Genomic DNA, 16,900 nt, shown 5'->3' with positions numbered 1-16,900 from the left:
TCATCAATTCTAGATGAATGCTGCATGCTGTCTGGTTAGATTGTTTTATCATAACCATTAATATAACTATTTATTTAACGTTGTCTTTGAAAGCTCTATCTGCGGTTACACAAGAAGGCCTTTCGGGATTAATTTTCCAGTTTTCATTCTTCGTTTTTTGTGCAGGCGAGTAAACGAAGAAAGAATTTCAATTTTTTGGGTGAAGTATCCCTCCAATCAAGTTAAATGGTTCTTCAGTTTTGGTCCGATTTGTGTAAAGAAATCAAGCATCCAAAGCAAGAATTATCATTTCATTTTATTCAATAAGCTTGTCATAATTTATAGCACATTAAAATATTTTTGTTGAGAGTAACAAGTTGAAAGCAACATCTGTCGCCGGCCTGATTTGTTCTCTCTCAGAAAACAACGAGCTGTCAGCGAGGAACGTCATAGCTTCATTAAACAACAGTTTCCAGCAGCAGCCGAGACAACATGAGACAGAAGAGAGAATCTGATGAGACACTGTTGAGATGGTGCATGAAAACAGATGAACCATTACACCCTTACAACAGACACGTTTCACAACGCGCATTACAAGATCAAGAAAGAAAGCAAAAGGGAGCAGAGAAAAGAAGAAAGGGACGTGAATGGAAATCAGACGTGGGGGAAAGCAAATATAGATAAATGATAAAAGCACACAGTGTGTATGAAATAAGTAACACAGGGAATTGAGAGCATTTCATGTAATGTGGATATATATAAAAACTAAACAAAACAAAAGATGAATTTACAACAACACAATGTGACAATAACGGGCAAACGTAATCCTAAAGGCAATGGGAGAAATGTTATTCAGTAATTTAAAACCACTGTGTCGGAGTCCAGTGATCCACAATGGCAGAATATGAAGCAGCACAGGAATGATTGACAGCTTGATCAGTGTCTCTATGTGTAATCCGCTCTACTGCTACACTTTGTCCTCCGCTCTGGAGCTTTTTTATGTCATAGTTGTTCACTTTTCATTCATTCATTCACTTTTTTAAAACATCATTTATACTCAAATGTCTATAAACAATCCCCCATAGAAACCACAGGCTGCGATTGGCCAGCTGGGCATGTCCCTGCCTGCCTTGCGGTCCAATCAAAGAGGTCCGTGCTAAAGTTGAGCTGTGGAACAGAAGCTAGCTGTAAACCTGGAGCTGCTTATATACAGTTCTACTTGGACATCTGCTGCTGAACGTGGAGCAAGAACTCATAATAAGAGAAGGCCGATTCAGTGCGGTCCTCCACAAGATGCTGGAAAAAACTGCTCTTGACGGACGCATCATCCCTACAGGGACAGAGAGAGAGAGAGAGAGATAAAGAGGGGTTTTCTTTGTTAAAATTACAACAGGATTTTCTTCGCAGGCAGAAGAGCAAAAACTGTACAGTCAGTATTATCATCAAATCCTGATGACATTAAAGACAAAATACTTTTTATCCTAAAGTAAAAAGTGTGATATTTAATATTGCTGTCTTTAAAACACAGTTAGCGAGCTCTGTGTAACACATATTTCATAACCAATGATCTAAAAACACTGAGGAATGTAACAGCTCCAACTGTGAGAGGAGATATAAAAACACACAATCCTCCCTCAGGAACACGCGCTGCTCTACGGCTATGAATAACAGAGAGGGAGAGATAAAGAGATTGAGAAATATCCACACACAGAGAGAGCAGACGTACTTGACCACATGAAAAGCAGGATGGAAGGTTCTAGCCTCCAGCAGCCACGACAGGAACGCTCGAGTCCTCTCTGAATACGTCGTCTGCAGCTCAGGAATTTCAGTCTGCAAAACCACACACAAAAAAACAAGTTATCTTAACATTCCCAAATGGATTTGTCTGTAAAATGTCTGGGATTGAAGGAATATTTGGAAGCTGCCCGCCTGCTGTGGTTAAGGAAACCGTTTTTGGCATGAATGGATGAGGTTAGGATCTAGATTCTTAAAGAAACAATACACCGGTCACAAGTCTCTCTGTGGTGACATGAACCAGATTAACAGAGACGCCTTCAACATGAGAAGAAAACTCAAGACACCTTCTGACTCGCAACTTGATCACATGATCAAAATACTGAATAAGATCTGACGTGTAACCGTTGTTGGTCAAATGAGCCATCAGAAAATGTTTTGCTTTGTGAGCTTTGTATCTTGAATGTTTAAATTTTACAGCTTACATTCTTATGTAATAGCAAGAAAAATATGTATTTCTTTGATTGGGTAACGGCACAGGATGAGAGATAAAGGTAAACGTGCACTCACCATGTTTACGGGTATGGATGCGTAGTTGGGGCAGCCCAAGACATCCCGTACAAACGTCTCATGACAACATTTGCCCACCCACAAGTACATCACCTACAGGACAAAGAGAATGAAAGAGAGTTGAGTCTACAGAAGTTCACTGAAGTGGGCAGAGATCCAGCAGAGATTGAGTTCTTACACTGCCACAGTCCATGAGAAATGCTCCCTCTCTAGTAAGCTTCTCTGCCGTGAGCTGCAGTAAGGGCGGCTGAGGGATCACGGAGTCATTCAGGTGCAGCGCCCCCTAGAGGAAACACACCAGCAGGTAATGAGAGATCGTAATTGTTTGAGATCCTACAACCTCATTCTGTTAACCAGAGCACACCTGTGTGTTCTGTGTTACCTGTTCAGTCATGTTGTCGATTCTGTACAGGTCTGGATGAACCATGCGTGTGATCTGATGTAACGGCTGACTCTTGAACTCGCACATGGCGAACACTCGCTCGTCCAGACGTGTGCTGGTACCCGTGCGCAATGCTTTCTGCAGGACAGAACAATCAGTCCACCGTTATTCACGACATACCTTCATCTTCTGTTGTTTAAAAGAGTCTAAATAGTCAAATAAAAACAGCTGGGAATTTACAAACACAAACTTTGGTGCAATATTTAGCAATTCATCTAAAAAAATATGAAGAAATATGACTGCAAGTTACACCCTGTAGCCCGTTTATCACTCTGCAATTAATAACTGATCCTCTGACAGTGTTTGTGTACAGCGCCCCCACCTGTTTGAGCAGAGCCAGTACATAAAGAGGGAAGAGACGCAGGGCGGCCGGGGCGATCAGTCCGGAGGGCTGGATGTTTGAGCCGTTAGCACGATAGGCTGATAAACAATCCACCACTGCATTGACTAATGCATCCCTCGCATCGGACAGACTGGAGGAGATGGAGCGATCGATAGCTGCAGCGACAGAGAAAGAATCAGAATAAGCTTTAGTCCTTGAACACAACCACAGAATTTTTTGTGGTTACAGGAGCTTTGAGTACTTACCATATCATATAATAAATACACTGTCATTTGTAAACTGCTTTGAAAAAAGCTAAATAAAATAGGCGATACAATAAGACTCAGAGAACATGAACACTAGCAAGAGGACAGTGTGGAAAGCATAATGACACAAAAACACAAACGTCAACGTCTCTTTGTGGATGCGTGTGCGTTTTACTCACCCATGTTAGCCAGCAGGCATGAGATGGCCTGGACATCTGCACCAGCAAACACATCATTCAACTGACCGACCACCGGCAGACACAGTGTGTGCACTCGGATTCGACGCTTGCCTGTCAATCACCCATAAGCACCAATCAGAGTGTCAATAAACGTGCTGATCATGCCCACAAACACCACGAATATGGAGAGCAATAGTGATGGAATTAGACTTAAGATAACGTGGACGCACACATGCATGCGTGTACCTTTGCTGGACGTGTAAAGAAGAGCCGCCTGAAAACACACGAGCGACGTGTCGGCTAAACTCTCCTCGATGGACATTTGTACGGCGAAACCGGAGTCTGGATTCACATTGGCCAGAGACAGCAAATCAGTGGAGCGCACAAAGAAGTTTCCATGGAAAGTGTGGATGGACAAGCCTGTCGAAAAGCGTCGCTTGAAATGAATCTGTGTTTCTCTAAGAAGAGACGTCAATGTCAATCATTATAAACGGGGAGTCTCCGCCCCCTCACCTTTGGTGCACCTGATCCTCATCACGGCTTCGAATCCGATCTTTCTGGCGAGGTAGCGCTGGAGATCTTTCTGGAACTTCTGTCTCTGCGCTGGATTGTGATTGTGATGGAAGGATGGGTAGTAGAAGACGCTGCCGGCTGAGTATTTGGACACACCGGCTACAAACAAGGAGTGTCATTCCACGATGTCAGAGCCCATGTAAAAGAAAATCGAGTGATGTTTGTAGCGTACGTACCTAAAGTAGCCAAATCCGAGTATTGAGAGCTCAACAAGAACAAATCCACTCCGATCTGCTGACCAGAACAGTCCAGAGCCAGTTTCTTATAGAAGTCTGTTGCAGGACCCAAGTTCTGGACGTTCTGAACACAAACAACCAACAACATGCTGTCAACCAGAATCGATGCTGTCAGTGAAAAGTGCAGAAGGAAAGATGTTTCACCTTCGTGCTGGACCTGAGGTTGGGGTCTTCTCGTGACTGCAGGTGACCGGCTCCGAGCGTGGGCAGCTGGGTCTGAAACACAGACACTCTGCCTCCTGTCGAGGACATGAGCTTATACGCCGCCTGTAGAGCCGGACCCAGAGCGCTCTGAGTCTCACGCGTGTGCGCAAACATCCCCGGCAGAGAGTTTAACAGGTCCTTCACCAGCTGTACACACACACACACACACACACACACAGTCAGTGATTTTGGGAGAGGTTACACAGCTGCAGAAATCATGCCAAAACACACGTCAGAGATACACGTCAGAAAACAGGAAGCAGAACACGGGTCCGGATACGTTGATGTGACATTCATACCTCTTTACTCTCCTTAAGGTTCACCAGCAAACTGTCATGTGTTGGAAGAAAGACATCTAACAGAATCAAACAGAAACATGCCATCAGACAAAAGCAGATGTGTGACCTCATCTCAAACAAAACAACTCGGTGTTCATTTAACAGCATTTTTCTGTTTGGAAGTAACACTACCCTTCACCTTCAATATCAGAGACCACCAGCATCTGAGGTTGAGACAGACCCTCCTGTAGATTATAAAAGTGGATGGTGCTGTCAAATGTCACGAACCCGATTCGAGTGCGCGTATCCCCTGGCAGCCTGAGACACACAATCACACACCGTGTCACATCTGACGTGCATGACACTCATAAACATCCAATATAAATCAAGACTAATATCTCACTTTTCAAGACTGTCTAGTAATGACTGACAGAACACGTTCAGGTAGCCCGACTCCACAGCATTATGGGATACGTCCAACACAAACAGGTAAACAGCAGGCTGAGGAGGCCGCAGCTGTGGGGAAAGAGAGAGAGAGAACACGTCTGTGAATGTGCACGTGTTAAAAAAGATCATTTAAGCTACGAACTCTTACCATATAATCCGAGGAGGCGATGAACTCCACAGTAGAATTCTGCACCTCTGGTCTCTTGTGAGGTTCACCGTATGAACGGGTAACAGGATTATACATGAACTCCTCAGGAACTGATCAAAGACAAACAACTTCAATAAAGCAGGCTGATATCAACATATGATGTGATGTTTCTGTTTGCTGGGTACAAACGGCTTCCTATTGACTGATTGAAGTGTGAAAGTGCACAATGTAAAGATCGTACCATCATTGACTCTATAACACAGATTGCACTTCCACCTGCGCTGGTCCAGAAACGATACGAAAGGGTTTATATACGTCCGACATGAGCGACAGCGAACTATGGTGTTAGAGGTGATGACCGGTAACTGCTGCAGAGAGAGAGAGAGAGAGAGAGATTGAGTTAATGGAAACATTTTTATCTATTTAGCATCAACTATTTGAACAATATATGTTCTAAACTAAAGAAACAATGACGTTTTGTCGTCTTCTCATAAGGGGGAACACAGCCCTGGTTTCTGAATGACCCAGTTTACAGCAGTCAATTAATGATGTGGGTGAGAAGAGAACAGCTTGTTTTTCAGTCCTGAATGTTGGATTGTGTCCGTTAAACTAAAACACATTTTATTTACAGCAGCAGAAACCAATTAAAAGAGACAGAAAAGATGCTCTTTATTTTTGCAGACATCAAATACTGCAAAGCTTTTAAGCAATAAAACAGTAATATTTAAATATGTATTTACACTAAAATATGATTCTGTGTCTGGGTGGATTTCATTAAAGTAACAGAGTAAACTATTTAATACAAAACTACTTAATCTTGTTTTGTTTTTAACCAAAATGTAAATTAATATTATAGAAAAAAATCTAGAAATTCTATATGCACAAATTATTGCGTGAATTTAACTTCATTTCATGAGCTGCACAGTGAATTTAGAGTTCTCAGCATGCTCGCATGAGACAGCATTGGGACGAGTTGCGTTAAATGTCTATTGCATGCGCATCTTTGTTATTTTAAATGTAGATGCGCAGCAACAAACTCAAATAGGGAGTGATCAGTCAAACTTGAGTCTGACTGATGCTTGAGTCCTACCGTTAGATCTCTGAAGGGATGCAGCAGAAGTCCAAGAGGCAAACGGGCTTTATTCAGCAGAGCCTGAGTCTGAGGAATGTTAGTGAGAGTACAGCGAAACGTGCTGAAAGAGTGACAGAAAGAGAGAGAAAAAGATCCACAATGAAAAGCACACACTTCATGTCATCTCACTCTGCTGTTTGCACCCGTGCCGTCAAAGCACAACTGACACAAACAGCCTATACGCTAATACTGTTATTATCTGCGTCACTGAATTGCTGGATACCAACGAAATGAGACATTTTGCTGCTGCAACATTTATCAAAGGGATTTACTCATGTCACTTTCAACCTGTATGAGTTTCTTTCTTCTGCAGATAATTTTTAGAATGTTGGTAACCAAACAACATTGGACCCCATTGAGATCCCTTCTGTGATTCAACTGTCCAATTACTTTTGGTCCCTTGAAAAAGGGCGGAGCTTCATATTACACCTTCAGCAAATCTGGATGTGAATAAAGTATAAAATTGTATTTAGGAAAATTCATTTTGATGCACATCTAAAATAACAAAAAATGTGCTTCTGTCCACATATTTATGGACCTAACTGTACACGTGAGGGAGAATACATGATGACAGAATTTGTATTTTTGGATGAATAAACAACACGACGACATCTCAGTTGTCTTACTCTGGACTACAGTTGACCTTGCGCAGGTCACTGCTCAGATTGGGCTCAGGTGGAGGTGTGTGTTTGGAAGGAAGAATATTTCTCTCCTGTAGAAGATTCACAGGCCTCAAGGTCTCCATTTCCAGCTCAGGAGCACCACTGAGACCTCCCAACGCTGACGACAGCTCAGTAAGTGACGGGAAAGGCTACACACCACACAACCAGACACAGAACAGGGCACTCATTTGAAGAACACTTCCTGAAAAATGTCACAGAAACAGCAAACAAGCTTCAGATCACCAACCTGTGAGTACTGCTGATATCCCGGTGGGTTGTATCCTCCATGAGAAGGGGAGGGGTCTGGTCTAGGGGCTGGGTTTTGCTGGTAAGCAGAATGCATGGTTGGATAATTGTAGCCGAAGGGCGGAGCTTGTTGTTTGGCGAGACCAGCAGCAGGAGGACCAGAGATATCTGATGTGAGAAAAAATAAACTGTGTCAGAGAATCATTCAGTTCTGTCTGGGGATTTCGGCCTGTCACATGGCGTGCCGAGGGTGTGTACCTTGATAACTGCCGCCCTCCAGAGACTCATAACTGTTGGGAACAGGAGAAGCACTGCCTGTGGTTGTAGATGAGCTGTCCCCACCTGTGAGAGTTCACAAACACAAACTCTTTTCGACAGTTTTAAAAAAAAAAACGTTTAAACAGGAGGTAAAATGTGTGCTCTGAGTTTTTGACCCATTTAAAGAGATCTGAATTTAGTTCGGAGGACTCGAGCATTCGATGCCATAGAACAGGGGGCTGCAACAGGCGGCCCGCGGGCCAAAACTGGCCCGCCATAATATCCGGCCCACACCAGCAGCATTATTTAGATTATTTTGCCTGCAGCTGGTTCTGAAATAGATCCGTCACAATCACGTCTTTAGTGAATTTGCCTTCAAAATAAAAGTACGAGAACGTTTTTGCAGAAATTATTTATTTTGAAATTAATTGAGAGCTTTTCATTTGAAAAGTTCAGAAAGATATTCAAAGGAGTCTGTCGATCGCTAGACACACTTCTAAAATAGCCTTCATGAAATATGGGGTATGAAAAAAACTAACATTAGCACATAACGCAGGGCCTCAGCACCAACACGTGAACAATTACAAAGCAAATTCAGCTATTTTTTAAGGTGCCATGCTTTGTCTCGTGGTGCCGTCTAATATTATATTATTTTATTATTTGCAAACAGAGACAACTAAATTGCAGATGAGACACACCGGCTTTGCATTCACAAAACTCAACTTTCCTCTTTAGATTCTTTGATAGTGCCATTTTCTCTCACCATCTAGCTAAAAGCGTACCCCCAGCAGGCAAATAAAATGCTGTTTAATACCTGAGGAGTGTAAAGAATAGGCTACGTTAACTTATGTAATTACATAATAAGTATATTTTTTAAAAGTAGGCAATTCTAGTTGCATTTTTCATAAATGTATTTCTTAAATTATCCGTTGACTATGTTCTGGCCTGGTTTAAGATTTTAAGTATGTATTTGCGGGCTGCAAAGCGATGCACACTACACGAAGGGGAACTTACAACAACAAAGTTTGAGAACAGCGGATTTAGATGATAAAAATGTAAGAAAGAGATGGTTCTTGAAATATCCTTTAGCTGAATGTTTTTGGTGGAACCAAAAATGTTTCTTCCTTGGCATCGCAATGAAGAACCTTATAAGCACCTTCATTTTATATTCAAGCAGGATTTTCAATGAGAACACAGAACACTAAACCTCAGCAGAGATTAACCTAAAACTAATCCTCCATAACCCAAACAGTGGAGAGAGAGACGGACTGCGATTGGCTAAGATCCTGTCATCTGATTTACCTCACTTGATTAGCTGTCTGAACTAAAGAACTGATAGGGAAGCTAAAAACATTCTCTGAAACATCTACGTATAATGTAAGTTATAATGTTTCAAAATACTGAAATGACAAAAGACTAGGAAATGTGCCACCAATCATGTTATCATATGAGGACATTCATTCTTTTTTACTCTTTATTATTTATATTTTCAGCTGAAAGAATGTCCAGATTTACTCAAAAAGATGAATATCAATTCCTATGAAAGGTGGCACAAAACTTTTGATCAAATATGTTCCCGAACGGTCGAGCCCCATAATATAAAACCACATCCACATTACTTCCCCTTGAATATTGACATTCAATAAGAAATACATCATATGACATTGATTATTAAATATGAACACACTCTCTCTCAAGAGTCTCTCAAAGCATTGAAGAGTGGAGGACATACAGAGAATGTCCGTAAGGAAGACATAACCCTCTGGAGTTTATAATGAATCCTAATGACAAGCTTGAGCATGAAATCCAAACTCCCCGTGAGAGAACACATGACAGCAGCACTTCATAATGAAGAGCTAAATATAACATTCACACATTAACACACAAAAACCTCTGTCTGAGACACAACCATACCATAGAAGTATTGATAACCATCAGAAGTTTGTGAAATACACCCTACATGATAAAAGATTGGACATAAACATTTGTATGTTTGCATTAAATTAACTTAAATTAACTTTTAATTTTGTAGTATATATTTGTAGCATACAGTAGTGTTTTTGTAAATGATAGAATTCCAATAGTTCTAGAAATCATGTCAGGTCTGAGTACATTTTTCTTTCTTTAAATGTGTACATTATTCAAATGTGGAAAATAGTCATGAAGAAGAAGTAGGTGTGCCCGAACTTTCTCTTACATATCTGTCCGGAGTAGTTTTGTACTGTCGGTCAACTGAGTGATCAACACACGGAGCCATCAGGCGAGAGACCGCTTTGTGTGTTGAATGTTCTGGCAGGTAACATGAGTGTGTGCTTGTGTAATTGTATGTGAAACAAAGCATTTCACTATGAAAAGATATGGGTTTGATGGAGCTCTCTGAAGAGAACAAGACAAGCACAAAAAAACACAATGAGAGTGCGCACATGGAGTTAAAGGGACCGAAGACAAGAATATGACAAGAAAACAGATGAAACTAAAGTGAGAATCTAAAGACAGCTTGGCTTGTACATCTGTGTATGTAAAAAAAAAAAGAAGGGATAACAACATGGAAAAATAAGAGAGGAGGGTGGAGGAATAAGAGCGAAAGCAGACCTGCTTCCTCATCCTCCTCATCCTCTTCCTCATGGTCTGAACTGGATGAGGAGTGATCGCCTGGGACCGAGCTAACAGCGCTATTGAGTCGCCGCTCACCATACTGCAGCCCTGAAATACAGCATTCATCAGAGAGAGAGAGAGAGAGAGAGAGACATAGGGGTTGAGTACAGAAAGAGAGAAAGCCGAAACAGAACTGGGGCTCTCCTACTCAAATCCCATATGAGGATGACAAAACAACAACCCAAGACAAAGGAAAGTGAAGAAAACTCAAAGTAGAACAATATAAAGTCTTCTCTGTCGACATGAAGGTTGACGTCAACATAAAATAACATTCACAACCCATTAAGCTTTTAAAATGGAACACATTTCTGAGTGAAGAGAAAATGAAGCAGGGGGGTGGATTTGATTCATTGATTGGTTAAATCACGCAATAAATCACACACACAATCAGCACCCGAAAGATCTCCAATAAGACAAAAAAACTACAAACTAAGTTTCCCGAATGATGCTTTGACCTGTGAAAGTGGATCATTCTTACCTGGATGGTGCTGTGGTGAAGAATGCACAGAGGTGCCAGGTGTTCCTGAGGGTGCTCGCTGCGTATTAGGGGCCTCTGAGCTGAGAGGGGCTCCGGAATAATGATGGCTCATGGGATTTTGGTCATAGTGTTGTTGAACTATCAAAACATCAGAAAATACAATCAAGAGGTAGTTTTCAACATTCAGTAATGCATTAGAAGGGGTTTCCTCCAGACCCACCTGTACTTGATTGGCCGTTGACAGTAGCCGTTTGGCTGAAAGGAGGGGCTCTGTAGCCCGCTTGAGCTGGTGGGGGAGTGGCCCCGTTCCCTTGAGGGTACTGTTGCAAAGAATTCTGGGTGGGCGGCGGAGGCATTACAGTAGAAACTGGTGGAAGCCCGGCAGCGGGCTGAGAGGACCTCAGTGTCCCGTACTGACTGCTCCCAGGGGCTGATGGGTAAGACACGATAGGGTACAGCGGGGCACCAAGGTTGTTGCCGCTGGATGCTGGTACCAAGCTGGGCTGTGTTTGGGGAGGCTGAGTTTGTCTCTGCGAGGGGTGATTATACTGTTGTCCGTAGTATCCGGTTGGCAAGCCGTACGACGTGGCCTGCTGGTATGACTGCACGGGGTGTTGAAGTGTTGCTCCGGACGCAGGGGCATTAGTGGTGGTGTAATGATGGGCAGGAGGATGCGTTCCTGGTGCCGATGGGTACGGTGACGGACCTGAGCTGTTCAGGTAGTAGTTTCCACTATAGTCTGTGCTACTTACTGGTACTTTACCGGTTGGAGCAGCGGCATGGCCCGACATAATAGGGTTAGTCTGTGGCGGCGCAGAATTATAGTAGCCGGATGACGGATGCATGGCAGGGTATGTCTGTCCTGGACCTGTCAAAACAACACACCGAGTATGATCAGCATTGGAAAATCACAGGTTTTATGCAAATAGCTCTACGAATTTCAATAAGAGAGCTCACTTTCATTTCCCTTACAAATATTTACTGTGATGGTATGATGCACATACGAAGAACTGATTTACTATCAAGCACACCCTATATCTGCCATGTTTAGAAACATATTTTACACAGTAATCGATGGATTTATACCACGGTACCATAACCAAAACCAGTATGACAGCTTGCACACGTCATTTAATAAACTGGTGTATAAATACAAAATATATAACAGACGTACATTAGAAAATACAAAACTAATCCCTCACATCAGATCCAATGTATCATTTATAATTCGGATTAAATGCTAAATTGCATTAAAGTTACAAAACAACAAAATAGCACCGTCAATATTTACACTACATGCATGTGTCAGTAGAATAATCAAACATTATGTTTACAGGGAATATTAAGTAAACATTTGAATACAATGATGTACTCTAAATCCACAATATAATCCAATTACACAATATAAATACAACCGCAGATTAGGAGTGGTATAATGAAAAAAAATCATATCATATTATTAAATGAAAAACATAACAACTAAACTAACATTATCTGATCCAAACTAGATGCTAACGCGCTAATCGCAGCAGGTGTATTAGACTGACTGCAGTCGAGACTGAGTAAAATCTCATTAAAATCCTGAAAATACAGCCGTGTGATTTTAATAAAACGAACTGAAAATCCGTCCCTACAACAACGATCTCTATAAAGGCTGTAAGGAGTGCAGGTGCTTCAGCCGCTAGCTCAGGCCTGCTAACTAACGGACCTGTGATTTAGCATGTAACATGTTAGCCTAGCCTTCATCGTTTTATCTCATCTTAAAAGCGCTTAGCCTAGCATCCGGCTCGCGTATATGAATGTGATTTCATAGCTCGGCTTTAGCATGATGTCTTAGCTGTTAGCTCAGGTCTCTCGCACCGTTCTGACAGGACGCCGCTCCGCCTCCGTTTTGCGTCGAGCTCGAGCCGTAATTATTTACGGACGGGTTCGTGTAGCCCGGTGCAGACATGCCTCTCCGTCTTCGTGCCAAAGAGTGTAAAAACACAAACTATACCGCTGTCACCGGGTGTGGGTCTCCATCGACCTGCCCGCACTGGAGCGGAGGGTCTGACAGACTGTGACGATAATCCGATCAGCGGCACGGATCAACAGCGACCCGCGCCGGTGACAGCTCTCCAAAATAAAAGTCTGGAAATAAACTAACGGGTTCAAAAATAAGTACAGCTTTCTATATAAAGAGATAAATCAGTAGAAGTGGAGAAAGACAATTTACAAAAAATATGAGCTTTTTAAAAGAATAGTAGAAAGAACATCTACTTGTTGAAAAGGGCTTTATGTTATGGGATTCTCAAATTGTGCTACAAAATGTGTTGTGCATGATCACAATTTAACAGATCAACACTGATTTTGTGTAAATATGATTGTATTGTTATGATTGAGGAAGCTCGTGCTGAGAAATGGAAACGCAGGCAGCTGAAACCGGTCTACAGAAAGGCCAGATTTGACTGTCCTCCCATTGTTTCATCTCTAAACAGTCCAACAAAGATGTGAGTACAGATGCGCCCATGTCTGCTGATTTGTTTCTAACCTTTTCCTTGTTTGCTTATTCAAGAAGATATTTATAAATCTTAAAAAAACAGCAGATTTGGTCAACAGGAAGAATGTCCCATCTTTTCATCACTGACATTGTGTAACGTTGTCTCATGGTGTGTGTGTGTGTGTGTGTGGAATGTTTGGAGATTACCCCCCACCTGTGATCCAGTTGAACTCAAATCTGTGTAAAAATATCAGATGTGCAGGGACAATTTGACAAAGTTGAAACAAAAGCATAATGTACATTGACTGCATTTTGCCGTCTATCAAATTTGTCAATGTAATTTCATCATCGATTATTTTAATATTGGTTAATAAAGAAATGCACATGTTGAATTAATATGTGCCGTGAATTCCAAGCAGATCCGACCCTTCCACACGCAGACTGTGCTGTTGCGTAGGGCCTCTGCACCACCAGGGGCCCCCTTGAAAACACTTTAATGTAAACAAGATGCTATTTTTGTATCTTGCGGATTTAACTTTACAGGAATTATATGGAAATTTCCTTTAAATGTTTCATTTATTGTATTACTTTATATCTTTGTATTACTTTATGTCTCGGACATCATGTAGTGCATACCATGTGATGACATGCACGTTGTGCGTCTTTTGCGTCCGTGGCGGAAAGAAACGCCAACTGTGTTCATGTGTCGAGTCTCAGCTATAATGCCAACCACTGCAATCCACTGTATTTCCAATATGTATTTTTTGTGTCATCCCATTTAGAGAATTATTTCTGTTTTCGTATGCTTAGCTTTCTTGAGTTTATTATATTGATCATGTTTTGTTTTTGTTAATCACTCATTTGGTTAGTAAAAACACATCGCATGTGCGTGTTAAATGTTTGGCTATAGCCATGCATTACTTAAGGTAAATATATTTTTTATATGTGAATCAAAATGGGAATTAAATTTTATACTTTATCGTTCTAACTGTCCGCTTAATGTTTTTTGTCTTTCAGTTTTATTCATTAAAGTGTGTTAATTGATTTATAATAATTTTTTCATTATAGTTTACAGTTGTTTATCGAAATTTAACTATGACAAGGGCCACCACATAGGTTTGCTCAGGGCCCCCAGACGTCTCGGCACTGATTCTAAGCAATAAATACCACTCCCTAATACTTTACTTGCTGGAGGCTAATAATTCCCTGGCAGTCATACACATACTTTTTCCTTAAGAGCATTAAACTATGATTACTAGGTAGAAAAAACAAGGAGTGATTGACAAAAGCAGACGGAAAATAACCAGCTATGAATCTGTTATGATGTGTTATCTTACTGGTACATTTTACACACTTATCTTATATCTGCTGCTGTATAAATACAAATAACAAAGAAAAGAAAAGCACTTTTGCAATTTGAGCATCAACTCATTTTCATTTAGTTTTATAAAATCGGTTACTGAAATGCTAGTGGTTTTATGTGAGAACATCATATTCAGTCAAGCAAATGCAGTGGAAATATCTTTATTGAAAAACCAAGACTACATAGTTGTACTACAAAAATGATTGCATTTTCAATATTTATACATATACTGTATACAACAAACTTTACAAAACTCTGTTTAGCAAATTGAAGCTCCAGGCTTCCTAAGGGCTACAGAACCATTAGTGCTATTAAATTAAATAACATTTCAACACATTTCACATCTGTAACGTACCTCTGAGCATAACTGGGCGTCCTATGAGAAATAAAAACACAGACTAGCTTTTAATCACTGGGAATTGTCATATATCAGTTATCGTCATATCAGAATGGAGTCAGAGTTTATTGTGAGTTTGCGAGAGATTCACACTTCTCCAGAAACACAAGTTTCTTAAGAAATTCATTATTATAGAAAAAGTGTAGCCATGTTTTTGGTCGATATAATAAATTGTCATGGTTAAACTCTGGTAATAGTAAGACAATGGTAAATTTGCTACAAATGAACAAAAGAACTCCAGAGAATCCCCACGTTTCTCCGACAGTAACACTTACTCCCAAATATTAATAGTAAATACATCATTGTTAGTTATTGGTGTAACCTTCATTAATTCACTGCGTTGAAACGATTTTAGAAACGCTGCTCAATTATCGACAACAGTAACGTAGAACAATGTCTAAATATCAATTTGTGTTTCAAATAAACATATTAAATTTCTATGATAATGACATTGATTGCTATTATTCAATAATCTATGTACCCCAGATGACATAAGAGGAAATCTACTCAATGAAGACAATCCTCTGTCTCTACCATACAGCTCACCTCACATCAGGGAGAAAATTAAAGGGGTAAAATTTTGATTTCATGTCGTCTGAAACATTAAAAACAATCACACAATTTGAAAAAATGTGCAAAATCTCATACATTCAGTTTCTTTCTCCCACGTTGTGACTTTATCCTGTTGGGTCATTACAGAACGGCATCATTGGTGTATGAAGGATTGCCGAGACCTCCTGCTTCGTTCATATTTGCTTTTCGACACGACCTCCGTCGCCACAGTAAAACAGCAACCAGCGTAATCAGCACCAGAAAGCCGACGCCCCCCGCAATAATTCCTGCGCTCAAAGCGGTGTGATCCGGCATTGGGTGCTCGTATTGGGCACATGACTCTTCGCTGACCCCTGCCTTATTCATGGCCGACACACAGACGGTTTCTCCGACCTTCATCCCGGGCACAACACTATTCCGCAAATATTCCTCGAAAACCTGCTCTTGCCCTTCCCCACCTTTCATAGTAACCTTATAATGTGTGACCTCGGAGCGAGGGGCACACCAGTGGACGACCACCTGCCCCGACTGATCCACCTTGATCTCCCGAAGCTTCGGGGCCTCTGGCTTCTCCTCCCCACCTGTCACCCCTCGACAGAAGCAACCCGTCTGAGCCGAAATCTCAGAACAGGGGGTCATCTGAACCAAACAGGGGTCATAGTCACATATACGGGGGATTGCGCGGGTGGTGGAGGCCCCGGGCGATTGGGGGGTGAGTGTTGTCACTGAGCTTGCGTCATCGTAATCGCCCTCTACTGCAATGATGCGAACATGCGTGACGGGAGGCTGAATCAGCCATGGACCAACGGATGCTGCGCGGACCCACTCACATAGATAAAGAAGCAGGAGAAATGTTACCTGTGACCCGGATAACATCTTGATTCTGTAATAAATAAAGTAACAAGTGCTGTATTGATTGAAACAATGACACAAAACACACAAATGGAATCATTTGATCCAATTGATGCCCTAAAATATCAAAACTGATTCACAATTTGTTTTATATTCAATATCACATCACATTGGGGAGGTAAAATATATTCATGTTTATTTTGACCTTTACCAATGGCTGTTTGTGTATGAACAAACAGCCGGCCGTCCCTTGTGGATTTAATTAAAGTCAAACTGAACATCTGTTATTTTCAAGAGGACACACACTGGGCTCTGAATGGAATCAACACGGTGCCTGCTGCAGTTACCGTGGGAAGCCATAAAGAGGAAAGCAAAACTGTTTATTTTTTTAAACAAAAATGTTTGATTTCCACTTCATTAAAATTTAAATGAAATAAATAAAAACATT

General features: G+C 41.2%; 1 protein-coding gene across 2 annotated transcripts; it reads right to left on the bottom strand.

The window, feature by feature from the left end:
• Positions 1-275: 275 nt before the first annotated feature.
• sec24b (SEC24 homolog B, COPII coat complex component) lies at positions 276-12,957 on the bottom strand. Of its 2 annotated transcripts, XM_079479189.1 has the most exons (24): positions 12,670-12,917; positions 11,030-11,677; positions 10,810-10,947; positions 10,269-10,379; positions 7,677-7,760; positions 7,420-7,586; positions 7,137-7,321; positions 6,469-6,571; positions 5,620-5,746; positions 5,379-5,488; positions 5,187-5,299; positions 4,983-5,101; positions 4,805-4,860; positions 4,446-4,652; positions 4,242-4,365; positions 4,006-4,164; positions 3,739-3,912; positions 3,493-3,603; positions 3,048-3,223; positions 2,666-2,803; positions 2,462-2,566; positions 2,284-2,376; positions 1,706-1,809; positions 276-1,309 (listed from the first exon to the last, which is right to left on the bottom strand). In XM_079479189.1, exons 1-24 carry the CDS (start codon positions 12,758-12,760, stop codon positions 1,195-1,197), a joined length of 3,558 nt encoding a protein of 1,185 aa, XP_079335315.1. In that variant the 5' UTR covers positions 12,761-12,917; the 3' UTR covers positions 276-1,194. The 2 variants fall into 2 exon arrangements, with proteins under 2 accessions (XP_079335315.1, XP_079335316.1); XM_079479190.1 differs by lacking the exon at positions 10,269-10,379 and having other exon boundaries at positions 12,670-12,957.
• Positions 12,958-16,900: the final 3,943 nt, after the last annotated feature.

The sequence above is a fragment of the Barbatula barbatula genome (genome assembly GCF_947034865.1).
Source record: "Barbatula barbatula genome assembly, chromosome: 18".
In the NCBI taxonomy this organism is placed as follows: Eukaryota; Metazoa; Chordata; class Actinopteri; order Cypriniformes; family Nemacheilidae; genus Barbatula; species Barbatula barbatula.
Note: the sequence above shows the minus strand (reverse complement) of the source record. Positions and strands in the feature narration are given on the sequence as shown.

Bases quoted from the DNA above. Each gene is read 5' to 3' on its own strand.
- sec24b (XM_079479189.1), bottom strand. From the start codon at position 12,760: ATGTCTGCACCGGGCTACACGAACCCGTCCGTAAATAATTACGGCTCG. The intron at 7,587-7,676 runs GTACACACCCTC...TTCTCACATCAG, and splicing joins GGAGGGCGGCAGTTATCAAG to ATATCTCTGGTCCTCCTGCT. The intron at 3,604-3,738 runs GTACACGCATGC...GGTGATTGACAG, and splicing joins TCTTTACACGTCCAGCAAAG to GCAAGCGTCGAATCCGAGTG.